The sequence below is a fragment of the Pantherophis guttatus genome, chromosome 2 (genome assembly GCF_059756535.1).
Source record: "Pantherophis guttatus breed Tessera chromosome 2, ASM5975653v1, whole genome shotgun sequence".
Taxonomy (NCBI): domain Eukaryota; kingdom Metazoa; phylum Chordata; class Lepidosauria; order Squamata; family Colubridae; genus Pantherophis; species Pantherophis guttatus.
The window spans coordinates 268455156-268481946 of NC_142064.1; the positions used below are offsets into that span (position 1 = coordinate 268455156).

General features: G+C 39.7%; 2 protein-coding genes and 2 long non-coding RNA genes across 7 annotated transcripts in view; 2 read left to right on the plus strand and 2 right to left on the minus strand.

The window, feature by feature from the left end:
- The window catches only part of LOC148115844 (uncharacterized), an 81135-nt gene extending 55983 nt beyond the window's left edge, over window positions 1–25152 (minus strand). Inside the window, exon 1 of the long non-coding RNA XR_015731794.1 lies at window positions 25119–25152. This is a non-coding gene — a long non-coding RNA (uncharacterized LOC148115844). The remainder of the gene's footprint in view (window positions 1–25118) is intronic.
- Window positions 1025–24397, plus strand: LOC117662574 (uncharacterized). 4 transcript variants are annotated; one of them, XM_087884203.1, is made up of 8 exons: window positions 1025–1182; window positions 11695–12261; window positions 12514–12631; window positions 12745–12827; window positions 13368–13485; window positions 18635–18717; window positions 19255–19381; window positions 20748–24397. In XM_087884203.1, exons 2-8 carry the CDS (start codon window positions 11857–11859, stop codon window positions 22427–22429), a joined length of 2616 nt encoding a protein of 871 aa, XP_087740329.1. In that variant the 5' UTR covers window positions 1025–1182; window positions 11695–11856; the 3' UTR covers window positions 22430–24397. The 4 variants fall into 4 exon arrangements, with proteins under 4 accessions (XP_087740329.1, XP_087740328.1, XP_087740331.1 ...); XM_087884202.1 differs by lacking the exon at window positions 1025–1182 and adding an exon at window positions 10622–10863; XM_087884204.1 differs by lacking the exons at window positions 1025–1182; window positions 11695–12261; window positions 12514–12631; window positions 12745–12827; window positions 13368–13485 and adding an exon at window positions 17034–18122.
- Window positions 1044–9372, plus strand: LOC117662612 (uncharacterized). Its single transcript, XM_087884283.1, has 6 exons — window positions 1044–1182; window positions 2185–2749; window positions 3042–3126; window positions 5552–5634; window positions 6337–6463; window positions 7524–9372. The coding sequence occupies exons 2-6, from the start codon at window positions 2348–2350 to the stop codon at window positions 8714–8716; spliced, it is 1890 nt and encodes a 629-aa protein (XP_087740409.1). The 5' UTR covers window positions 1044–1182; window positions 2185–2347; the 3' UTR covers window positions 8717–9372.
- Window positions 25153–25813: 661 nt separating the features above from the next.
- Window positions 25814–26761, minus strand: LOC117662619 (uncharacterized). Its single transcript, XR_004590472.3, has 2 exons — window positions 26238–26761; window positions 25814–26117 (listed from the first exon to the last, which is right to left on the minus strand). It is a non-coding gene; the product is annotated as an uncharacterized LOC117662619 (long non-coding RNA).
- Window positions 26762–26791: the final 30 nt, after the last annotated feature.

Here is a 26791-nt window from a genome sequence, read left to right on the forward strand (position 1 = left end):
TTGCTCATCTTCCTGCTCTGTTACAGGGGCATGAGAAGAGGCGAAGAATGAAGATGAATGAAGCAAGGCTGTGGAGGAGGGGTGGGAGACAAAGTAAGGCAGGTGCTACAGAGCTGCCCCACCCGCCCCATCCCGGCTTACTTTAGGGCCCTTCATCCAGGCCACCCAGGCCAAACCCTCACCCACCCGCCCAACCCCAGGGCAGCCACATCCCTTCACCAACCTGCTTTCCGGCTCCGTTCACTGCTGCATGCAGGGCAACAAAAGTAGTCTGTGGGATTACGGTAAAAAAACTAGTTCAGATGTTCCAAATTCTCAAAAAAAAAAAAAGATCTCTTCTTTTTACCATAGTTCCACAGACTACTTTTGTTGCCCTGCAGATGGTGGTGGCGATCTGGGCCCCTGTGCTCATGCACCCACCGCCTCATGTGCGCACGCGTGCACACCAGGTTGGCGTGGGCCGGACTGAAGTGATGCGGAACAGTTCCTTACAGTTTCCATGATGGCTGCCGGATCTGACCTCATCACGGGCTGCATCTGGCCCCCAGCCCTTGGATTTGACACCCCTGTCCTAAGCCTTCACTTCCCATCCTGTGACTCTGTCAGCCCTCTTTTTTAGGGCTGAGTTTGCCAACAACCACATGACGCAACCTGGGCTTCAAAGAGAGGCTCCTATTCCTTTTCAGCCCCCACAGAGATTTTTTCAATATTTACAAGATCACAGATCATTCTTAGGCATTTTTTTAAAAAAGGAAAGTCTAGAAATTGCTGCCTGCTGCAGAGAGGCAATGTCACAGGGAGCCTTTCCTTATACTCCAATGCCCATCATACCGGCCCCCATGAAACATGACGATCTGGCTTAGTCCCTAGCAGGGTCCATCTGACGTTGCACGCAGGATCCACCAGGGGGCTCCCCAGGTAGCCTTTAGAAAGCCAAGGGGGCCCTCACCCTCTTCAGGAGGAAGCTGAGCATGCGCTCTTTAACCACCTCCGAGACCCTCGCGGGGCATTTTGCAGAGAAGGCTGAAAGCGCGTCCGCCCTTTCTAACAGTGCCCGATTCTGCTCCTCCCCCCCCCCGCCCCTCCCTCGCTACGAGCCTTCGGCCGAGCCTTTCCAGCAGTCCAAGAGGCTTGAAAGGAAGCCTTGCACGGAGGGAGATCAAGACCTGACTCCGGAGTTGAGTAAGTGGGGAGGGACTTTTTCTTCCACGGGCTGGACCGTCCGTGGAGAGACGCAAAACTTCATCAAGTTCGGAGTCCTGGGAAGTGGGGAGCCCCTTGTCCCATGTTCCCCTGCCGCCCCTGTGCATATGCATGCACGGGCCAGGCAGGGAAGAAATCAAAAGCTACGGTCCCGCTGCGTTGCCTCCAGGAGGAAAATCGGGACCGCCAGAAAAGTCGGAGTCATTCAGGATTAGGCGAAAAGTGAGAAACCTCTTTCTGGGAGATGCCTGAATCAAAATATCATGTTAGGTCGTAGCTGGTTTATTGATCCGGGTATTATTTGTTTGTTGATTGTCATTTTTCAGCTACTCATAGCGGTTTGGGCCAGGATTCTGCTATCTAAAGCTATACTGGAGTTCTGCTATCTAAAGCTATACTGGAAATTCAAATATTGATTGATTTACCTATTAAATCGATTTTAAGCAGCCGTCAAAATTATTTGAATAAGTAGGAAATAGAAATCCAAAACATGTTTTAAATTTATGTTCTTGATAGACGTTGAGCCAGACTCTGTTACTACAGAACTTTTTCCATACCTAGATATGTTAGTCTACCAACTAGTAAAATTTCCTCCCTCCCAGGTATTGTGGGGTTCATAAGAATTTCTTATTTGGGTTTTTTTATTTTTTTTATTATTATTTTGATTTATATGCTGCCCTTCTCCGGAGACTCAGGGCGGCTTACAGTGCGTTAAGCAATAGCCTTCATACTTTTGTATATTTTATACAAAGTCAGCTTATTGCCCCCACAAACTGGGTCCTCATTTTACCCACCTTAGAAAGGATGGAAGGCTGAGTCGACCTTGAGCCTGGTGAGAATTGAACAGTAATTGCAGGCAGCTGGATGTTAAATGCTGCCTCAGTAGGAGGCATTAGCCTCCTACGCCACTCAGGTTTTTGTGGATGTTCAGTTGTTAAGTTGATCAGCCTGTATTTCTGGAAGTTTCTTTTTCCATTTCAGATTTATAAGTTGGAAATCTTTCCTGCTTCTCTTGGAATCCGAAGTATCTTGTGTGGGAAGAGGGCTGAATGGCCTTTAGAAGATTTGGCCAGATGTCTTCTGATTAGTAAAACTTGGGAGATCCATCTCACAATTTTGATCTGGATTAGAGACCAGAGAGAAGATGGAGGGCCAACACCAACCAGATGCAGGAGTTGGAAAAGTCCCTCCAGTTTCTCAGCCTTGGAGCTGTGGGAAGAATGGGGCAAGTTCTGGGCAGAAGAGCCAAGAAGAGGAAGCCAACAGTTCAGAGGTTCAATGCTGTGACTTCAGAAAAGTGCAGTTCCAGGAGAGGAAGAGTCCCCGAGATGTTTGCAGTCAGCTTCACCGCCTTTGCCGTCAATGGCTGCAGCCGGAAAGACACACAAAGGCTCAGATACTGGACTTAGTGCTCCTGGAGCAGTTCCTGGCTGTCCTTCCCCCAGAGATGGAGAAATGGGTGCGGGAGTGTGGAGCACACACCAGTTCCCAGGCTGTGGCCCTGGCCGAAGGCTTCCTCCTGGCCCAGGAATCGGAAAAGATGCAGGTGTGAGAATGTAATCATTTCAGCTCTAAAGAGAATCTTTCTGAATTTGTCAATTCCTTTTTGATAAATTTTTCTGGGATTATTAATTCTTATGAACAGTTGTTTCATTTTTCTTCTAGAGGATGTTTTTGGGGCAGTTCTTCCATTATCTTTCAAGTTTCAGCAATAACATTGGTGTCTGCAAGTTTGAAAGTGCAGTATAATAATTCATTTCTATCTCTGTGCTCTTTCTTTGTTTCTTGTACCACATCATGTCTGGAAATCCTTTGAAACTTTGATTGAATATCCCAAGGGGAGGAAAGGTTCATTCACATCTTCCCAAGAGCTGCTGTTCAGGGAGACTTTACACAAAGAACAAAATCACAACACCACGCCAGGTAAAAAAAGCTCATTCTCTGTGATGTGAGATTTATTTTTTATTTTTTATTTTATTATTATTATTATTATTATTATTATTATTATTATTATTATTATTATTATTATTATTATTATTATTATTTTATTTATAATTTTTCTTAAAATTACATAAAAGCTCTATATCTACATGAACATTGTGTTGATTTGGTACCTTTTAAGAAGTATTAATAATCATGGCAGTAATAATCATAGATGGTAATCACCATAATCATGGTGGCGCAGCAGCTTAAGTGGTGCTAAAGTGACATCAGCTGCCTGCAATTACTGCAAGTTCGAATCTCTCCAAGGCTCAAGGTTGACTCAGCCTTCCATCCTTTCAAAGGTAGGTAAAATGAGGACCCAGATTGTGGGGGAAATAAGCTGACTTTGTATAAATATACAAAAGTATGAAGGCTATTGCTTAGCGCATTGTAAGCCGCCCTGAGTCTCCAGAGAAGGGCGGCATATAAATTAAATTTTAAAAAAAACTGTAATTGTATTCACATATTGATAGTAATATTTGCTTCTCCATACTAATAAATTTTGAGCCGTGGTGGCGCAGCAGACTAAAGTGCTGTTAAGTAACACCAGCTGCCTGCAATTACTGCAAGTTCAAATCTCACCAGGCTCAAGGCTGACTCAACCTTCCATCCTTTCGAGGTAGGTAAAATGAGGACCTGGATTGTGGGGACAATAAGCTGACTTTGTATAAAAAAGAACACCGCTTAGGGGGGCCCAAAAGCCCTACTAAGCAGATATATACAAAAGTATGAAGGCTATTGCTTAATACATTGTAAGCCGCCCTGAGTCTCCGAAAAAGGGCGGCATATAAATCAAACCAATAAATAAATAAATAAACAAACAAACAAACAAATAAATAAATAAATAAATAAAATAATAATAATACATTTTCATTATTTGATTAATCATTCTTTTAATCTTTTAGTTTCTAACTTTTACTTCTATTACCTAACCATTGATAAAACACATAAGATCATCTTTCAACTTCTAATCTTTACATAATAGTTATGTAATGTTATATAAGAATATACATAGTAATATGTTACCCATTTCTAGTTTCTACCTCTCTACTAATTTTTAATAAAACAACTCCTGTATTAGGAAATATTCTCTAGCTATCCCTCATCTCTTGCCCATTTTCGTATTTCAACTCTTATTGACTTCTTGGCACATCTCCCATGCTAATCCCTTGGGATCTTGTATATTCTTACATTGTTCATGTTTGATCTGAGTATTTCATCTATCTCTACAGCTTCTTTACTCTGTTGAGCCTTCAATACGCCCTTCAATGGTTCTTTCCTCACTTCAGGAATGTCTTTCTGTGTCTCCTCTTTTATATTTTGATCTCTTAACGTGTAATCTGCCTTTTCTATTTCATAAGCTTTTACTATCGCGTCCTTTTTATCTTTTTGTATCATTTGTTGCTTTCCCTCCCCTGTCCTTTCCTCTATTCTTTCTATTTTCTCCTTTATTTTCTGGATTTCTTGTTCATTATTCAGTGTCATTTGCTCATGGTTTTCTGGTTTCACAACTATATCGTGTATCAATTCCTTTTTCTCCCTATGGTTCCTTGTCATCGCTTCAGTAATATTTCTTTTAGTTAATACACTTATTTTTCCCTGTTGTAATGTTTTGCCTTATTTTAGTGAATTAAAACATTACTCAGTAATCTGTCAAGATGCCAATGTTTCAATTATCTGTCACACCAAAAAAAAACAAATATTAGAGCAGTTCACAAAATCACTGCATTAAATAGTCCATTAGCAACCTCCACTTAGTTTCAAAACAAATCCAAACTATTTCACATTCTCACACTGTCCCACATATTTGTAATCCTCAAAGATTCTAAAAGTTGAATGTTTTCAGTCTCCAGACACCAAGTATAATCAATTTGCAGGTGTTGTTTAGTGTATTCCAGTTTATCTATCTGAGTCAAAAAAAAAATTCAATTCTTCTTCCACTTTTTTTCAGCCCTATAGTGTCTTCCCTGACCAGTAGATGTAGCTCTTTTTCTCCATTTTTGCTGCAAGTAAAATGTCCCCAAAAATATTTTTAAATAATTTTTCAAAGTCCCTCAAATCAAGGTGACAACAAAAGTATAATCCAATATTTTAAAACAATTTAAATTGCTGAAAACTAGCCAATCAGTCTATTCTTTATCTTTAAGATTGCTTCTTTCTACAATTTCTTTTCTTTCTTATCCAGATCTGACGGTAGCTCCAAGTCTTGATCGCTGCTATTCTTTGGGGTGGAGGGAAAAACCCTACCACCATCTCAGTTGAGTCCCACTTTCCAAAGGGGGTGTTTTTAGCTGATTGTTTTGTTCCTCTTGATTGGAACCTCTCTCTTTATAACAAATCTGCTTCCACCATTTTTCCTTTACAGAGAGTAGAAAGCTGTCCCTGGAAATTTTAGAATCACCTCCTCCTTTTGGTGTGGCTGAAGGTTTGGCTGAACCACTATTTCAGGTAAGGGGGAGAAAAATCAGAAAAAGTCCATGTATCTTGGATGGATTTCATTTTGTTCTAGAGTTTATTGTAATAAATTGCTGTTTCTAAGCAATGCGAATCTGACATTCAATCATTCAAAACTGATATGCAGCCTGACCTATCTCTCCCTTCTGAAGGGATCCTTTGTGAGACGCTTTCTCCATTTCTCCTGCTTCGCCATCAGATTTCATTGACCAGATTGTTGTCAGCATTGGGGCTCTTCCTTCTGTCTCCCAGGGTTATTCTCACATACCATTAAAAAAAATACTTTTTTGCTTTTTCAAAAGCATATTTGGGACAACCATGACCTGGTGATTGAGAATCTCCTTAGAGATATACTATTAAAGCTCTTCTAACACCTTCATGAAGGTGGGAGTTGGTCCCTCAGTGGATAAAATAAGCCATTGGCAAAATAGTCACTTGAGTTTTGTCAGTAACTGGCATTGTCCACCCTAGGAAGAATAACTAGTGGATTTAAGACCCAATTACCAATTTGGCATTTCAACTATTTGTAACTTAATCAAATTTGCTTCATTTGTGCCATCAGGCAAAGCAAATGCTTCATTCTGAATTCTGCAGAAGATGCCCATTTTGTTCACAGGATCTTTGAACTGGTGAAAGAAAACTGTCAAATTATACTTTGGGTTGTCTGTTAAAAGGAAAACATGTTTCCTTGTTCAGGATGTTGTATCTTTTGAGGACGTGGCCGTGTATTTCTCCAAGGAGGAGTGGTCTCAACTGGATGCTGACCAAAAAGCGCTCCATGGAGAAGTCATGCTGGAGAATTCCAGGAATCTTGCTTCTCTGGGTAAGAACTCTATCTTACTCAGAAATAAAGAGAAGTCATGGGGTGAGGGACTTAGATATTATTTCTGATAAAAACACGTATTTATTTATATCTAAATAAGCAGACATACCCAGTATTCCTTCCTCCTGCTGTTTTCCCTTCAACAGCAATCCTGGGACATGCGTTGAGCTCAGAGAGACTGGCCTAAAGTATCCCAGCCATGATTCATCCCTAAGGCTGAACTATACTTACAATCACTTAGTTCCTAGCCTGGTGCCTTAACTTTGTTAAGTTTTGTTTCATCAAACTGAATTTATGGAACAAGGAAATTTATTGAAAAAAACATTGCAAAACTGCATAGCCTCCCTTTTTACATAAAGGAATTGTTTTTTTCTAAATGCTGTCTTCTCATAAAATACAAAATATTCATTTCCAGGCCATAGAAGAGATTAGCGAGAATCTGAGGGACAGATTACAGATAGGGATGGTGTGTCCACTTTTGAGTAAGGTTCTGCCTACCAGGGTTCGGTATTCACTCCTGAACTTGGTCACTGGCTCCCCATGGGCCTGAGCTGACATAACTATGACTGGATGGGTCCTGAGTGGGATGTTCCCTTCTCTGAGATGTGCCCACTTGTATACCAAGTTTGTCATCAGCCTAAATGAGGGTGGGGAGTTATTGCCATTCAGAAATTCCCCTTGGCTTTCAAAGATTCTGTTCTGCAGACAAGTGGGGATGAGACTTTCAATGAGGTTCAGGAGCTGGTAAGTATGTTGTTGACCCAGCATGACACAGTGTCCAATTGACTTCAGGAATGGAACTATTTCAATGGCACCATGGAACTGTCCCAGGTCAAAGATTAGATCAGGATTGTGTCTTAGATTCATTGTGCTGTGACCCAATCCTGTTTGTATGAGGATCGGTAGGGTTACAGTTGGAAATGGGTCTTTGCTAAAATCGTAGTTTGGAATCTTTGTTTGCTAACAAAACGGCCAAAATATATTGATGGTTCGAAATTTCAGAAGAAAGGGTTTGATCGTTTTCCTGTTCTTGATACAGCTTTCATTTTTCTTTTTCAAGACTTTAATGGGCAAGAGGATAAGAATTGCAAACAGGAATGCCAAGAAACCCATCCAGAAGAGGGAAAAACGAAGTTTGCAGATCAGATGCAACCAAAAAGTAATGATACAAAGCAATCACAAAGTGGCTTTCCTCAGGTCATTTGGCTTCCTAACCCTACAAACATCAATACGGGAGAAAGGCCATATCAATGCATGGAGTCTGGAAAGAGCTTTAATAAATCCGATCATCTCATTTCCCGTAAAAAGACACATTCAGGAGAGAAGCCATATACCTGCAGGGAGTGTGGAAAGACCTTCTGTTATAGTTATTCTCTTATAAGACATCAAAGGAATCTCAAAGGAGAAAAACCTTATAAATGTGGGGAGTGTGGAAAGACCTTCTGTAACAATTACTCTCTTAGAACTCATGAAATGTATCACAAAGGAGAACAACTTTATAAATGCATGGAGTGTGGAAAGACCTTTTCTGGTAGGAGTAATCTTAATTCCCACAAGAGGACCCACACAGGGGAGACTTATCAATGCATGGAGTGTGGAAAGACCTTCTGTTATCATTACACTCTTATAAGACATCAAAGGAATCTCAACGGAGAAAAACCTTATAAATGTGGGGAGTGTGGAAAGACCTTCTGTAATAATAATTCTCTTAAAACTCATGAAATGAATCACAAAGGAGGACAATTCTATAAATGCATGGAGTGTGGAACCACCTTTACTCGTAGGAGTAAGCTTAATTCCCACAAAACGATCCATACAGGAGAGAAACCGTATCAATGCATGGAATGTGGAAAGGGCTTTAGGTTGAATTCTGTTCTTACCATCCATAAAAGGATCCACACAGGGGAGAAACCACATCAATGCATGGAGTGTGGAAAGCGTTTTAGGAAGAGTAGTGATCTTGCCTCCCATAAGAGGATCCACACAGGAGAGAAACCGTATCAATGCATGGAGTGTGGAAAGACCTTCTGTTTTTCTACATCGCTTATAATTCATCAAAGGAATCACAAAGGAGAAAGACCTTATAAGTGCATGGAGTGTGGAAAGACCTTTACTTGTACCAGTCATCTTAATGGCCATAAAATAATCCACAGAGAAGAGAAGCCATATCATTGTGTGGAGTGCGGAAAGACCTTCGGTTATAACCGTTCTCTTACAAAACATCAAAGGATTCACAAAGAAGAAAGACCTTAGAAATACATGGAGTGTGGAAGGACCTTTATTTGAAGCAATAGTCATAACTCCCACAAGAAGATCAACACAAGAGAGAAGCCATAGTAATGCATGGAGTGCAGAAAAAGGTTTAGTAGGAAAAATGCTCTGACTCACCATAAAACTATCCATACAGAGAAGAAGCCATATAAATGCACGGTCTGTGGAAAGACCTTCTGCTATTATGACTCCCTTATAAGACATCAAAGGAATCACAAAGGAGAAAGACCTGATAAATGCATGGAGTTGGAAAGACCTTTAGTTGTAGCAGTAATCTTAATTTCCATAAAAGGATCCACACAGGAGAAGAGCCACATTTAAGTTCTTCCTATGTTCATTCTCTTATACTAGATATTCAGTATATTGATACTCTACAATGTTCTTTTAAATATAGTATTACTATATTATATATAATTCTCCATCAATGCTATATTATACAATTTTTACTGCAACTATATTGTTAACTATTGCTACTATACTTGTGGAATGGAATGAAATTCTTTATTTGCCAAGTGTGATTGGACACACAAGGAATTTGTCTCTGGTGCATAAACTCTCAGTGTACATACAAGCAATTTACTCTCTAGTAATATACAATAATATTATTACTCTTATAAACCCTGTCTGTCTTTAAATTCCCTCTGGGGTTTCCTCTTGTTTTTTTTCTTTATTAATGGACAGCAGATAAACGCTGACACCTAACTGACATAGGTGTGGCTTATTCTATGACACAGTTGATGACCACATCACTTAGCGATGGACATTCTGATCAAAATTACATTCCTTAACCAAGGACTACAGGTGGTCCACAATTTTCAACCACAATTGAGCCCAGAATTTATGTTTCTAAGTGAGAAATTTGATAAGTGAAGTTATCCCCATTTTACGACTCTTGCCACTTTTGTTAAGTGAATCACTGGAATTATTAAATTAGTAACATGGTTGTTAAGTGAATCTGGCTTCCCCATTGACTTTGCTTATCAGAAGGTCACAAAAGCTGATCACGTTACCCCAGGACACTGCAACTGTCATAAATGTGGATCACTTGCAAACATCCACATGTCTTCCCTACTGAAAAACCAAAACGAAGCCATTTTTCTTTTTCGCCTCATGGAATTTGAGCTTTATATGTACTTCTCAAGATTTGTCTTCCTGCATTTTGTAATTCCACCTTTCCTCCAATCACCTATGAGACACCATTCTCCCATTCATTTCTCCATGATGGCGCCTTGTTTTGAGGTAAAATTTCTAAAACTTCCATGAGTTGGAGCTTTCTCTCCATTTTGGAACTTGTTTCCTAGATCTTCTTTGTCAGAAGGTGATGTTTATCTTTACCTGGGACATTGGAGCTGCCATAAATATGAGTCAGTTGTGAAGCATCAGAATTTTAACCACACGATCATGGGGATGCTACAAAGGTGGTAACTGAAAAACAGTCATAAGTCACTTTTTTCAGTGCCATTGCAACTTTGAACGGTTACGAAATGAACTGTTGTAAGTTGAGGACTACCTGTACAAATTTTCTTAAGCCTTCACTTCCCATCCTGTGACTCTGCCACCCCCCTTATCTTCCCTCACTTCAGGGTGGAGTTTGCCAAAAACCACATTGGCTTCAAAGAGAGGCTCCTGTTATTTTTCTGCCTCCACAGATTTTCGCAATATTCACAAAATCACAGATCGTTCTTAGACATTCAAAAAAAAAAAAGGAAAGTCTAGAAATTGTTGCCTGCGGCAGACAGCCAATGTTAGAGGGAGCCTCTTCTTCTACTCTAATGTCCATCATCCCAGGCCCCCATGGAACATGACAATCTGCCCTTCGCCCTAGCAAGGTCCATCTGGGGTTGCACGTAGGATCCACCAGGGGGCTCCCCAGGTAGCCTTTAGAAAGCCAAGGGGGCCCTCACCCGCTTCAGGCGGAAACTGAGCATGCGCTCTTTCACCAGGTCCGAAACTCACGGGGCATTTTGCAGAGAAGTGAAAGCGCGTCCGCCCTTTCTAGAGTGCCCGATTCTGGTGCCCCCCCCGCCCCCCTCCCTCGCTACGAGCCTTCGGCCGAGCCTTTCCAGCAGTCCAAGAGGCTGCAAGGAAGCCTTGCATGGAGGGAGATCAAGACCTGATTCCGGAGTTGAGTAAGTGAGGAGGGACTTTTTCTTCCATGGGCTGGACCGTGCGTGGAGAGATGCAACTTCATTAAGTTCGGAGTCCTGGAAAGTGGGGAGCCCCTTGTCCCATGTTCCCCTGCCGCCCCTGTGCATGCATGCACGGGCGAGGCAGGGAAGAAATTAAAAGCTACGGTCCTGCTACGTTTCCTCCAGGAGGAAAATCAGGACCGCCCGAAAAGTTGGAGTCATTCAGGATTAGGCGAAAAATGAGAAAACTCTTTCCGGGAGATGCCTGAATCAAAATATTAGGTCGTAACTCGTTTATTGATCCGGGTATTATTCTGTTTGCATTGGATCGCGGTTTGTTGATTGCGATTTCTCAGCTACCCATAGCGGTTTGGGCCAGGAGGTTAATGAGGTTCTGCTGTCTAGTAGCAGCATTTACAATATAAAGTTATACTGGACCTTCAAATATTGATTAATTTACCTGTTAAATCGATTGAGAAAGCAGCTCATCACAATGGCTGTTTGTGACCTGAGGTATTGATCATCTGAATTGTACAGAGGTTGTTTTTAATGTCGCAAGCAGCCATCAAAATTATTTGAATAAGTAATTAGGAATTAGAAATCAAAAACATTTTAAAATGTATACATCCAAAGTTTTTAGTCCTTGATCAAAGTTGATGCAGAAGGTTACTAAGCAATTTTTTTCCACACGTTAGTCTACCAACTAATAAGATTTCCTCCCTCTTTCCAGATATTGTTGGGTTCATAAGAATTTCTTATTTGGGTTTTTGTGGATGCTCAGTTGTTAAATTGGTCAGCCTGTATTTCTGGAAGTTTCTTTTTCCATTTCAGATTTATAAGTTGGAAATCTTTCCTGGTTCCCTTGGAGTCTGAAGTATCTTGTGTGGGAAGAGGACTGAATGGCCTTTAGGAGATTTGGCCAGACGTCTTCTGATTAGTAAAACTTGGGAGATCCATCCATCCATTTTGGAGCTGGATTAGAATACCAGAGAAATGATGGAGGGACAACACCCAGCAGATCCAGGAGTTGCAAAAGGCCCTCCAGTTACTCAGCCTTGGAGCTGTGGGAAGAATGGGGCAAATTCTGGGCAGAAGAGCCAAGAAGAGGAAGCCAACAGTTCAGAGGTTCAATGCTGTGACTTCAGAAAAGTGCAGTTCCAGGAGGGGAAGAGTCCCCGAGATGTTTGCAGTCAGCTTCACCTCCTTTGCCGTCAATGGCTGCAGCCAGAAAGACACACGAAGGCTCAGATACTGGATTTAGTGCTCCTGGAGCAGTTCCTGGTTGTCCTTCCCCCAGAGATGGAGAAATGGGTGCGGGAGTGTGGAGCGGAGACCAGTTCCCAGGCGGTGGCCCTGGCCGAAGGCTTCCTCCTGGCCCAGGAGTCGGAAAAGATGCAGGTGTGAGAATATATTCATTTCAGGTGTAAAGAGAATCTCTCTGAATTTGGCAATTCCTTTTTGGTAGCATTTTCTGGAATTATTAATACCAAAGACCAGCTGTTCTATTTTTCTTCCAGAGGCTGTGTTTGGGGCAAGTCTACCATTCTCCTTTGAGTTTGACAAATGGACATTGGGGTCTGCTAGTTTAAAGGTGCAGTATGATAATTCCTTAGTGCTCTTTCTTTGTTTCTCATATCACATCATGTCCAGAAATCCTTGGAAGCTATGACTGAGTATCCCAAGGGGAAGAAGGATTCATTCAGATCTTCTCAAGAGTTGCAGTTCAGGGAGACCTTACGCAAAGATCAAAGCCAGGACACCACTTCAGGTAAGAAAAGCTCTCTGTGATGTGAGATTTCAACATTTATCTGATTCTTCTGCTCCTCTTGATTGGACTCTCTCTTAACAAATCTGCTTCCACCATTTTTTTCTTTCTCACAGAGAGTACAAAACTGTCCTTGGAATTTTTTGAATCACTTCAACTTTGTGGTGGAGCTGAAGGATTGGTTGAACCTCTACTTCAGGTAAAGAGGAGAAATATCAGAAAAGGTTTCATTTGGTTCTGGAGTTCAATGTAATAAATCGCTGTTTCCAAGCAATACGAATCTAATATTAGATTCATAATTCATACATATTCATATATATATATATTCATATATATATATATATATTTGCCTTTTCAAAAGCATCTTTGGGACAACCATGACCTGGTGATTGAGAATCTCCACAGACATAACCTGGTACAAGCTCTTCCAGCACCCTCATGAAGGTGTGGAGTTTGGTTACATTTCCCCCTCAGTGGATAAAGTAAGCCATTGGCAAAAATGTCAAGTGGAATTGGAACCACTGATAACTAGTGCATTTTAAACCTAACTACCAATTGACCAATAAAACTATTTTAGTTGGCTACACTGAAAGGCATTCCAAATACTTCCAATATGATCCAATGTGCTTCAGTTGTGCCATCAGTCAAAAGCAGTGAGATCTCATTCTGAATTCTGAAAGATGCGCTGTGATAATTCCTTAGTGCTCTTCCTTTTTTTCTCATATCACAATATGTCCAGAAATCCTTGGAAGCTATAACTGAGTATCCGAAGGGGAGGAAAGCTTCATTCAAATCTTCTCAAGAGCTGCTGTTCACAGAGACCTTACACAAAGATCAAAGTCAGGATACCACTCCAGGTGAGAAAAGCTCTTTCTGTGTGATGTGAGATTTTAACATTTAGCTGATTCTTTTTTTTTTTAGATTTTATTAATTTTGTATTATTTACATTTTTAGTGCTCAATATACATCGTGTTCTCTGGGTTACTTAATTTGCTTAACAATACAGATTGCATTCTTAATCTCTACCCCTTTTATCCAATCATTGGTAAAATAGGTTCCATGTTTGATAATATTCTGTTTCTTCTTTCTGTTTAATCTTTAGTGTAAGTCTGTCCATTTCTGCACAATCTAATATCTTCCTAATTATTTCTTCATCTCGTGATGTTTCTTCACTTTTCCAATATTGTATGAATATAATCTTCTGTCTTCTTAAGACATGCAATATTAAATATATACTTTGCTTATCAAGTTTTTCTGATGTTATACGTAGTATAAACAGTTGAGATTTAAAATTTACATGCTTTCCTGTCATCTTTTCTAGCCATTTATGTATTTTTTCCCAAAAATTTTTTTGCTTTAATACAAGTCTACCACATATGTCCTCGGTTTTTGATTACATTTCCAACATTTGCTAGACATATTTTTAAACATTTTAGCTAACATAGCAGGTGGTATGTGTCATCTATGAAACATTTTATATACATTTTCTTTTTAAGAAGTCGCCATTATTAATTTATAATTCCTCTCCCATAAATTTTGCCATTTCTCTAATTCTATATTATGACCAAAAAAAATTTCCCACTGTATTTTTGTAACTTTTACTTGTTCATCCATTTTTTTAATTTAGTAAAAAATTATATATTTTCTTAATTAGTTTTTCATCAGAGTTCAATAATATCTGATCAAAGCTGTTTATCCTTTATAAAAACCGTAATTTTTCATGTCTTTATTGTATCTAGATTGTATTTGCAATTGAGACCACCATGATAGTATATAATACCCTGGTCTTCAAGCTCTTGCTTAGATTTTAGTTCCCCTTCAGTGTTCAAGATCTTTATATGTCACAATTTTTTTCAAAGTTCACCAGATTTGGATATGTAAAGGCTTCCATCGTTGAGAGCCATTCTGGGATTTTCAAATAGATCTTGGGTTTTATTTTTTCCCATACAAATAATATTGAGTTTCTTATGTAGTGATTTTGTAAGTATCTCTGAATTTTATTCTTAGGAAGAATAAAATGTCATAGGAATCATAGGAAGGCGTGCCATCTCAGTTGTAAATCATGTCCTTCTAAATATAATAGTCTCTTATGCCTGAGGGTCATCCATTCTTTTAGCGATGTTATCACAGATGCTATTCTGACCTAGGCTTCCCCAAAAAGGACGAAGCAGAATCCGGTCCTGACAAAACCCCTTTTATTAAATGAATGTGAATTCCTCTCATTCACATTCAGCAAAGGCCTGGCAAACAGTCTTTCAAAGGTGAATTTATGATCACAGACCTTATCTAGCTTGGAAAGCTGCCATGTAAATATTTTCAAAAACTGCAGTGCTATGCAAGGAAAGACTTGGCACAGAGACTCTGAGATTCATGGACAGATCTTCATACTCCTGACCTGAACGACCAAATGAACGAATTGTTTCCTGCAAAAGCCCACTCCCCTTTCTCTCCTTTTATTTCCTATGGGAGGGACCATTCATCGTCCATCTGTGGCTTTATTCCTAAATCGACCCTGATTTCTTAGCTGTTCTTTTCTTCTGGCAGCTCTGCGCATGCGCACACTGGGAACAGGCTCTAGCTGTTCCTCTGCCTCACTGCTGTCTAGCTCCAAAGGCAGCTGATAACTGCCAGACGGCCTTGGCCCCCTCTCTGCCTCCAACGCAGAGCTCTCGACCGAGCCTTCCCCAGCCTCCAGGATTGGCCCATGTTCCTCCCCAACCTCCTCACTGTCCGACTCTGCTGCCAGCTCCGTTGGCTGCTGGCGGGCCACAATAGATGTTTGGTAGTATAAGAGCCAATCTGGTAGTCCAAATCCTCCATTTTCTTTACGTTCATGTAACATTTTCAATTTAATTCTTGCTTCTTTCCCTTGCCAGACAAATTTTAGAATCAGTTTATTCAAGTCATCAAAAAATTTCTTTTCAATTTTTATAGGTACTGTTTGGAACAGGAAAAGCAGTTTTGGTAGAATATTCATTTTACAGTAGCAATCCTTCCCACCATTGATAGATGTAATTTTTTCCATTTTTCCAAATCTAATTTTATTTGCCTAAATAATTTTAAATAGTTATCTCCTTTTATCGTTCCACATCTTGCTGTTAAGTATATTCCCAAATATTTAACTTTCTTAACTATTTGAAAGTCCACACGTTCCTCCAGTTGTTCTTTTTGTTTTTGTGTAAGGTTTTTGATTATAACTTTAGTTTTTTTCTCTGTTTATTTTCAATCCTGCTACCTCTCCAAACTCCTCTATCTTTTTTAATAGTTTACAAATTATCTCCAACGGTTCTACAATAAATACCAAATCATTTGCATAAGCTTGCTTTTTGTATCTTTCCTCCCTTATCTCCATTCTGTTGTGTCCTGCCAGCTGCCAGCAGAGCTGGCAGCAGAGTCGGATGATAAGGTTGGGGAAGAACTTGGGCCAGTTCTGGAGCCTGGGGAAGTCTCTGATGGATGCTCAGCGTTGTACACAGAGAGAGAGTCAGGGCTGTCCGACATTTCCCAGCCACCGGAGAGGCAGCTGCCTTTGGAGGCTGAGATGAGTGAGGAGGAAGAACAGCTGGGGTCTGTTCCAGATGCACGTATGCACAGAGCAGTTAAGAGAGGTGAACAATGGAGGAGAAGGAGTCGACTTGGGAAACAAAGCAAACATGGATGCTGAATGGCCCCTCTCTGGCTGGGGAATAAACAGAAGGAAAGGAGAGTGGTGGTTGTAGGAGACAACAGTTTGTATTTCTAGAGATTTTGCTCATTGTGTTTCGTGTAACAAAGACTTAATTTGAAACCTTATTGTAATGAACTGATAAGGTCTGCTGCTGCAGTTAACTCCTTACAGGACTTTTGCCTGGACTTTCACTGAGTGAATGTAATTAATTCACAAGAGGTAAATAAAGAGGGGTTTTTACTGGTGAGGAGTCTGTTTCTTGCTTCTGCTAAGACTGGGTCAGAACACTTTCCTTTAATTTCTGGATTTTGTCTGATTTTTTTGTTCAAGACTTCCAAAGTCAATATAAATAGTAGACATCCTTGTCTTGTTCCTTTCTTTGTTAAAATTCTCTATATAGTTCTCATTTATAATTACTTTGGTTGTTTGCTTATAGTATATCGTCTTAATTAACATTTATAAATTTTTCTCCAAAATCCATACAATTTAGTTGATGTGTCATAAATTGTCAGTTTACATTATCAAAGACTTCCTGAGCATCTAAAAAAATTAGTGCCATTTGTTTTCCTGGACGTGTTTCATAGTATTCTAATGTATCTAAGATAATCCTTAAATTGTGTTTTATTTGTCTTTTAGGTAAGAAACCATTTTGATCTGGATGGATAAATTGAATCTCAATTTCTTTGCTATTATTGAAGCAAAGATTTTATAGTCCACATTTAATAGAGATATTGGTCTATAATTTTTTATCTGTGTCAGATCTACCACCTCTTTTGGTATTAGCTTAATGTTTGCTTCTGTCCATGTGTTTGGTAGTTTAGCTTCAAATTATAGTTCGTTACAAACTTCCTTCAGTGATAAGCTAAACATATCTGAAAAGCATTTATAGAATTCTGCAGGTAGCCCATCTGGCCCCGGGGTTTTATCATTTTTCTGTCTTTTTATCACTTCTGTTATCTCCCACATTGTTATTTTTTCATTTAGCATATTTTTAATGTTTTCTGGAACTTTGGGGGTAGATTAGCTTCTTCCATATATTGTCTTATTTTTCCATAGATTTGTTTTCTGTATCGTATAGTTTTTCATAATATTCTTTAATTATTTTTTTTATTGTCTCATTTTGGAATTTTATGTTTCCCTGCTCATCTTGCAGTTTATTTATCACCTTTTTCGCTTTTTCTTTTTTCAGTTTGTATGCCAGCCATCTTCCCAGTTTATTTGCATTCTCCAAAAAAATTGTTTTGTCCTTTTTGGTTTGTTGGGCTATTTCTTCTGAGTGTATTAGGTTCAATTTGAGTTTACTTATGTCCATTTTTTTTTTGAGTGTTTTCTTTTGTGGATGTCTTTGGAGTTCTAACTCCAGTTTCTTATACTCTTCTTTTAACATCATCATACCTTGTTGTTTTTTCTCTTTATTCTTTTTAGCCATATAAGTTATACCTAATCCTCTGAAATATGCTTTGGCTGTATCCCATACATTCTGAAATGAGGTGTCTTCTCTTTTATTCTCTTTGAAGAAAAATTTCATTTCCTTTGCTGCATGTTCTGTAAATTCTTTTTCTTTCAATATGGATTGGTTCAGTGTCCACCTAAATTTTTTCTTTATTCTCCAAGTCAATTTTACTGGGTTATGGTCAGCCCAAACACTAGGTTCTATCTCCACCTCAAGTATATTGGTTCTTAATTCAGGGGATATTCATATCATATCAATTCTAGACCATTATTTGTGTCTGTTCAAATAAAATGTGTACTGAGACTTTTTCGGATTTATTTCTTTCCAGACGTCCTGTATACAGATTTCTTCTCTCATTTTGAAAAACATCTTAGGTAATCTCTTTCTTCCTTTTCCCCCTATTTTAGTGCTTATATAATCTAGTTTTTCATCCACGATTGCATTAGGGTCTCCTAGGAGACAAATATTTTGGTATTCCATTTCCAGTATTTTCTTGTGTAATGCTTGGTAGAATTTTTCTTGCTTATTATTTGCTGCATATATTGGTCTTTTTTTAATTAATCATTGTTTCCACCATCAAAATTCTTCCTTCTTCGTCTGAATAGATCTGTTTAGAGTCCATTGATTCTTTAATATATAAGGCTGCTCTTCTATTATTATTCTTTTGTGCTGACGTGAAATATAGTTTCCCAATTTTTGGGCATTCTAGGAGTTTATTCCCCTTCCAAAAGAAAAAATATCTTTACACGACTATGAAAATTGGAAACAGAAATAATTTGTCTGCAAGAAACACACATAAAGAAATAAGATTTATCTGATTCTTTTGCTCCTCTTGATTGGAATGTCTCTAACAAATCTGCTTCCACCATTTTTCTCTTTCTCACAGAGAGTAGAAAGCTGTCCTTGGAAATTTTTGAATCACTTCAACTTTGTGGTGGAGCTGAAGGATTGGCTAAACCGCTACTTCAGGTAAGCAGGAGACACATCGGAAAAGGTCCATGGATGGGTTTTGTTCTAGAGTTCAATGTAATAAACTGCTGTTTCCAAGCAATACAAATCTGATATTCATATTTAGCTTACCCTATCTTTCCCTTCTGAGGGATCCTTCATGAGACACTTTCTCCACCTCTCCTGCTTCACAGTCAGATTTCTTTGACCAGACTGTTGTCAGCCTCAGGGCTCTTCCTCCAAGGGTCATTCTCACATATCATTCCAAAAAAAATCTTTTTTTGCCTTTTGAGGACAACCATATCCTGGTGATTGAGAATCGCCATATCCTGCTACAAGCCCTTCCAACACCTTCAATAAGGTGTGGAGTTGGGTTACATTTGCCCCTCAGTGGCTAAAGTAAGCCATTGGCAAAAATGTCAGGTGAGTTCTCTTTCTGAATTCTGCACAAGATGCCCATTTTGTTCACTGGATCTCTCTCCTTGAATTGGTAGAAGAAAATTGTCAAGTTATTCTTGGGATTATCTGTTAAAAAGGAAAACTTGTTTCCTTGTTTAGGATGTTGTGTCTTTTGAGGAAGTGGCTGTGAATTTCTCTAAGGAGGAGTGGTCTCAACTGGACGCTGACCAAAGAGCGCTCCATGGAGAAGTCATGCTGGAGAATTCCAGGAATCTGGCTTCTCTGGGTAAGAATCCCTATCTCTGCTCAGAAGCATAGAAAAGTCATGGGGTCAGAGAGGGGCTTATATGTTATTAAAAAATAGGTTAAATGAAGTAAGTTTTAAAAATCACTTATTTATTTATTTATTTTTATTTTATTTTATATTGGATTTCTATACCGCCCTTCTCCCTAAGGACTCAGGGCGGTGTACAGCCAGATTAAAAAAACATGCAGAACAAATATTAAAAACAATTAAAAGATATATAAATTTGGCCCAATTAAAACTCATTTACCAATTAAAAACGTTTAAAACATTTAAAAACAGTTAAAAATTTCATCTTAAGCCAGCCCGGCTTGTTTAAATAAATGGGTTTTAAGGGCGCGACGGAAGGCACTGAGGTCTTGGATTCTCCTTATCTCTGGGGGGAGCTGATTCCAGAGGGTAGGTGCCCCCACAGAGAAGGCTCTCCCCCTGGGGGTCACCAGCCTCCATTGTCTGGCTGATGGCACCCCGAGGAGGCCCTCTCTGTGGGAGCGCACGGGTCGATGGGAGGTCGTTGGTAGCAGCAGGCGGTCTCGAAGATAGCTAGGCCCTATGCCATGGAGCGCTTTAAAGGTGATAACCAACACCTTGAAGCGCACCCGGAAGACAACTGGGAGCCAGTGCAGCTCGCGCAGGAGCGGTGTTACATGGGAGCGCCATGCTGCTCCCGTCACTACCCGCGCTGCTGCGTTCTGGACCAGCTGGAGCCTCCGGGTGCTCCTCAAGGGGAGCCCCATGTAGAGAGCGTTGCAATAGTCAAGGCGAGAGGTGACGAGGGCGTGAGTGACTGTGCACAGGGAATCCCGATCAAGAAAGGGCCGCAACTGGCGAATCAGGCGAACCTGACAAAAGGTCCCCCTGGTTACAGCCGTCAGATGTTCCTCCAAGGACAGCTGCATATCCAGGAGGACTCCCAGATTGCGAGCCCTCTCTGTGGGGGCCAATGACTCGCCCCCAATAGTCAGTGATGGAGTCAACTGACTATATCGGGATGCCGGGAGCCACAGCCACTCAGTCTTGGAAGGGTTGAGCTTGAGCCTGTTCCTCCCCATCCAGATTATATCCTGCCTTTATATTTTGTAAATAATAAAGGCAGTGGACAAACCCAATATTCCTTCCTCTTGCTGTTTTCCCTTCAACACCAACCCTGAGACATGGGTTGAGCTGATAGAGATTGGCCCAAAGTCACCCAGCCAGCATTCATCCCTGAGGCTGAATGCTGGTACTCACTGACTTAGTTTCTAGCCTGGTCAAAATATATATATTGATGATTCTTTTGCTAAATTTCAGAAGAAAAAGTTTGATTGTTCTCCTATTCTTGTTAAGGTTTTCATTTTTCTTTTTTAAGGCTATAATGGGCAGGAGAATAAGAATTGCAAGAAGGAATGCCAAGCGAGCCATTTGAAAGAGGGAAAAGGGAAGCGATATGAATGCATGGAATGTGGAAAGACCTTTAGTAGGAAAAGAGTTCTGATTCAGCATAAAACTATCCATACAGAGGAGAAGTTATATCAATGCATGGAATGTGGAAAGACCTTCTCTTATAATAGTTCTTTTATAAACCATCAAAGGAATCACAAAGGAGAAAGACCTTATAAATGCATGGAGTGTGGAAAGAGCTTTACTTGCAGTAGTAGTCTCAATTCCCATAAGAAGATCCACACAGGAGAGAAGCCATATCAATGCAAGGAATGTGGAAAGACCTTTACATGTAGCAGTAGTCTCAATTCCCATAAGAGGATCCACACAGGAGAGAAACCATATCAATGCATGGAATGTGGAAAGACCTTCTCTCATAATTACTCTCTTATAATCCATCATAGGAATCACAAAGGAGAAAAACCTTATAAATGCATGGAATGTGGAAAGAGCTTTACTTGTAGCAGTAGTCTTAAGTTTCACAAGAGGATTCACACAGGAGAGAAGCCATATCAATGCATAGAGTGTGGAAAGGGTTTTAGCAAGAGTAGTCATCTTACCTCCCATAAGAGGATCCACACAGGAGAGAAACCGTACCAATGTATGGAGTGTGGAAAGACCTTCTGTTATTCTAAGTCTTTTATAATGCATCAAATGAATCACAAAGGAGAAAGACCTTATAAATGCATGGAGTGTGGAAAGAGCTTTACTTGTACCAGTCATCTTAATACCCATAAGATGATCCACACAGAAAAGAAGCCATATCACTGTGTCGAGTGTGGAAAGACCTTCTGTTATAATCGTTCTCTTATAATCCATCAAAGGATTCACAAAGGAGAAAGACCATATCAGTGCATGGAGTGTGGAAAGAGCTTTACTTGTACCAGTAGTCTTAATTCCCACAAGAGGATTCACACAGGAGAGAAGCCATATCAATGCATGGAGTGTGGAAGGACCTTTACTTTTAACAATCATCTTGATTCCCACAAGAAGACCCACACAGGAGAGACACCATATCAGTGCATTGAGTGTGGAAAGAGGTTTAGTAGGAAATATGCTCTGATTCACCATAAAACTATCCACACAGGAGAGAAGCCATATCAATGCATGGAGTGCGGAAAGACCTTCTGTTATTATGATTCTCTTACAAGACATCAAAGGAATCACAAAGGAGAAAGACCTTACAAATGCATGGAGTGTGGAAAGAGCTTTAGTTGCAGCAGACATCTTGATTCCCACAAGAAGATCCACTCAGGAGGGAAGCCATATAAATGTGTTGAATGTGGAAAGGGCTTTAGGTGGAATTCTGCTCTTACCACACATAAAAGGATCCATACAGGAGAAAGACCGTATCAGTGCATGGAGTGTGGAAAGAGCTTTACTTGTGTCAGTAGTCTTAATTCGCACAAGAGGATCCACACAGGAGAGAAGCCATATCAATGCGAGGAATGTGGAAAGACCTTTAGTTGTAGTAGTAGTCTCAATTCCCATAACAGGGTCCACACAGGAGAGAAACCATATAAATGTGTGGAATGTGGAAAGGGCTTTAGGTGGAGTTCTGCTCTTACCGCACATAAAAAGATCCACACAGCGGAGAAGCCTTATCAGTAAAGGGAAGTGTGAGAAGTGCTTCAACAGAAATCTAGGGAGTCCTCGGCGTATTACTGCAATTGAGGCCAAAATTTCTATTGCTGAGAGAGACAGTTATTAAGTGAGTTTTGCTGCATTTTATGACTTTTCTTCCTACAGTGAATCACTGTTGATAAGTTAGTAACTCTGTTGTGAAATGAATCTGGCTTTCCTATTAACTTTACTTGCTACAAAATCACAAAAGGTGATCACATGGTCTGGGAACACTTCAACTGTCATAAATATGAGTCAGTTGCCAAGCATCTGAAATTTGATCTGATGACCATGGGGATGCTGCAACAGTCATAAGTTTGAAAAATGGTCATAAGTCACTTTTTTCAGTGCTACTGTGACTTTTAACAATCACTAAATAAACTGTTGTAAATTGAGGACTAACTATAATTGTCTGGGCTCCAAGATATAATATTTTCCTGGGCTCCAAGATCACCGCAGATGGGGACTGCAACCAAGAAATTAAAAGACACTTGCTCCTGGGGAGGAAAGCTATGGCAAATCTAGACAGCATACTAAAAAGCAGAGACATCACCCCGCCAACAAAAGTGCATATATGTTTTTTCCAGTTGCAATGTATGGCTGTGAAAGTTGGACCATATGAAAAGGCTGAGCGCCAAAGAATTGAGGCCTTTAAACTATGGTGCTGGAGAAAACTCCTGCGAGTCCCTTGGACTGCAAGCCAATCAAACCAGTCAGTACTAAAGATCAACCCTGACTGCTCTTTAAAAGGCCAGATCCTGAAAATGAAACTCAAATACTTTGGCCACCTAATGAGAAGGAAGGAATCACTGGAGAAGAGCCTAATGCTGGGAAAGATTGAGGGCAAAAGAAGAAGGGGACAACAGAGAACGAGGTGGCTGGATGGAATCACTGAAGCAGTAGGCGTGAGCTTCAATGGATTCCAGAGGATGGTAGAGGACAGGAAGGCCTGGAGGAACGTTGTCCATGGGATCGGACACGACTTCGCAACTAACAACAACAACATAATTGTCTAATATCCCATGCAAGGACCATTTGAGTAATAATACAAATAAATTGTAGACCTTAGATATGCATGCATAAATTACCTTTCTAGTGCAAACCAGAACAAGGTGGATCCCTAATCCTGCTTGTAGTTTTTGCCATGTTCAAATAATCAAAGGACTTTTGTGCATGTAGAAATATTCCTGTTTTTCATTATATTGTTTCAAATATTCCAAAATATCAAACACAATTATCACATTATTCTTCAAGTATCTTTTAGGTTAAAAAAAACCTAATACCTCTTGCTGATGCTTCAGTATTTTTATTCTGGTATTCAGCCAAGTATCTGGACCTACCTCTTTTTCTGTCTGTTCTATCTTTCTATCCCTGCTTGTCGTTCGAAGGCTAGAATGAAAAGTCTGATTTCTGCATCCAGAGTATTGGTTGTTGCTTGCCATGACTTGTAGTTTGTGAGTGCCAAATCCCTTCCTTTAGCAGCTACCATTTGTTTTCATACATGGTACTTAATGGGTCCCATGAGTCAGAAGCAATCCCACCACTGCCACCAATTTGTCATGGGTTCTTTTTAAACCATACTCAATCTGATTGACTTGAGAGCAAAAGATCCATCAAAAGTATGGATTTTAGACAATTTAAACTTTATGTCTCCTATAAGAGCTGTGGAGAAGTCTATTTTGAAAAAATATCCAAGATACAAAAGTGAAACATACAAATCACATATACGTTCTTACTATGTTTGTTCTCTTATGTGAGTTATTTAGTATATTGATACTATATGATGTTCTCTGTAATATACTATCACTATATTATATACTATTTCCTACCTATACTATATAATATTTCTTCTGCAACTATATTGTTAACTGTTGCTACTATACTTATGGAATGGAATGGCATTCTTTCTTGGCCAAGTGTAATTGCGCACACAATAAATTTGTCTCTGGTGCATAAGCTCTCATTGTGCAGCGATGTACACTGTAGTACTATACAACAATATTTTTACTCTTACAGATGCTGGTCTGTCTTTAAATAGAGGAGTTTCCTCTATTATGTTTCTTTTTTATTAATGGACAGCAGATAAAGCGCTGGCACTTTACCAACATTGGGCTTGGGTTATGTGATGTCACACTTTATGACCACATCACTTAGGGATGGAAGTTCTGATCCAAATTCTATTTCTTAACCAGGGGTGGGTTCTACTTACCTTTACTACCATTTTGCAATGGAGCTGTGCACATGCACAGAAGCGTTTTGGTGGCATCAGGGTCGGTGGACGGAGCCTCCCGCCGGTTTTACTACCGGTTCTATAGAACCGGTGCGAACCGGGGGAAACCCACCACTGTCCTTAACCAAGGATTACAGGTGGTCCACAACTTTTGACCATAATAGAGCCCAGAATTTATGTTGCTAAGAAATTTAATAAGTGAGGTTTTCCCCATTTTATTCTTCTTGTCACATTTGTTAAGTCAGTGGAATTATTAAATTAGTAACATGGTTATTAAGTGAATCTGGCTTCCCCATTGACTTTGCTTGTCAGAGTGTCGCAAAAGTGAATAATGTGACTCCGGGACACTGCAACCATCATACATGTGAGTGACTTGTCAAACATCCACATGTAAATCATGTTACCATGCTTCAGTGGTGATAAGTGTGAAAAATGGTCATAACTCACCTTTTTCAGTGCCATTGTAAGTTTGAACGGTCTCTAGACGAACTGTTCTAAGTTGACGACTATCTGGGAATTCAACATAATTCAAGCAAGAGTAACAGAACAAAATCAAACATATATCTGTGTATGATATGAAAAAAGTTTCAGGATGACCTAATTCCTATCAAAAGAGACCAGAATGAGAACTGAAATCCATGTTCAAAAACACTTTTTGAAGCATTAGAACCATTATGCTGCAGTGGTTAGAATGCAGTATTGCAAGCTATTTCTGCTGACTGTCAGTAGTTGGATTGTGCCCGGAAGGTTGATTCAACCTTCCATTCTTCTGTGGCCGGTAAAATGAGGACTCAGATTGTTGGGAACAATACACCGATTCTGTAAACTGTTTATGAAGTGTTGTAAAGCACTGTGAAGCGGTATATACTTTTAACTGTTATAGCTATTGCTATTTTGTCTTTCTATGAGATGATAATAAGGAAATCTCTAAATTCAATTTAAATAAATTGTATTTAATTAAAGTTAATTGGATTTTAATTAGAATTTAATAACAATTTTGGATATAAATAAAATTAAATATCACTGGTATGGTTATTCATGAGACAATTTTAAATTCTAGTGTATAAAAAATTAAACTTGGAGGAAAACATTTGAAAGGATTTGGAGTGGGGGGAATACTTCATGTTTTCAGAGACTCAGGCTACTTTGGAGCTATTTATTCAAATAGTGGTCATTTATGATTCTGGATTAAAACAGGTGAAAGGGCACCAATTTTGGTTTAGTAGCCATGATCTCAATTTTTTCTCTTACAGATGACTGATAAAAGTGGGCTCAAAAGAAGCAGGCTTTTGGCAAGAGAGATATTAATTCCATTCTTTTTCAATTGCTTCTTAACTTAATTTCCCCATTTCTTTATTTCATTAATTTAGATAAATCTCTTTGTTGTTCTTGCACTATCACCTCCAAATCCACACTTCAAATCATGGCAGTCTTCAACTCTTTTACCTAGAAGAAAATTGGTACTTTGTTTGGTCTGGTTGACTGACATTGTCTTTCAACATCCTACTCATATTTCCTGAGCTGTCTTCCCTACTGAAAAACCGAAACGAAACCATTTTTTTTTACCTCATGGAATTTGAGCTTTATGTGTACTTCTCAAGATTTGCCTTCCTTCATTTTGTAATCCACCTTTCCTCCAGTCACCTATGAAGCACCATTCATCTCTCCATCATGGCGCCTTGTTTTGAGGTAAAATTTCTAAAACTTCCATGAGTTTGAGTTTTGTCTCCATTTTGGAACTGGTTTCCTTTTGATGCCCCTTTTTCAAGCTAGATAGTTTCTTCTGGATTCTTCCCATTTTTGCTGCCACAACTTGCTGTTTTGAACCTCTGTTAGCTGCCCAGAGGCATGAATTTGAAAAGGCAGCTGAAATAATGGAAATAAAATATCAATACAAATCTTAACTTTCCTAAGCCTTCACTTCCCATCCTGTGACTCTGTCGGCCCTCTTAGTTTCCCTCACTTCAGCGCTGAGATTGCCAACAACCACATGACGCAACCTGGGCTTCAAAGAGAGGCTCCTGTTCCTTTTTCAGCCTCCACAGAGATTTTCCCACACAGTTGTTAGACATAAAGAAACGGAAAGCCTAGAAATTGCTGCCTGCTGAAGACAGGCAATA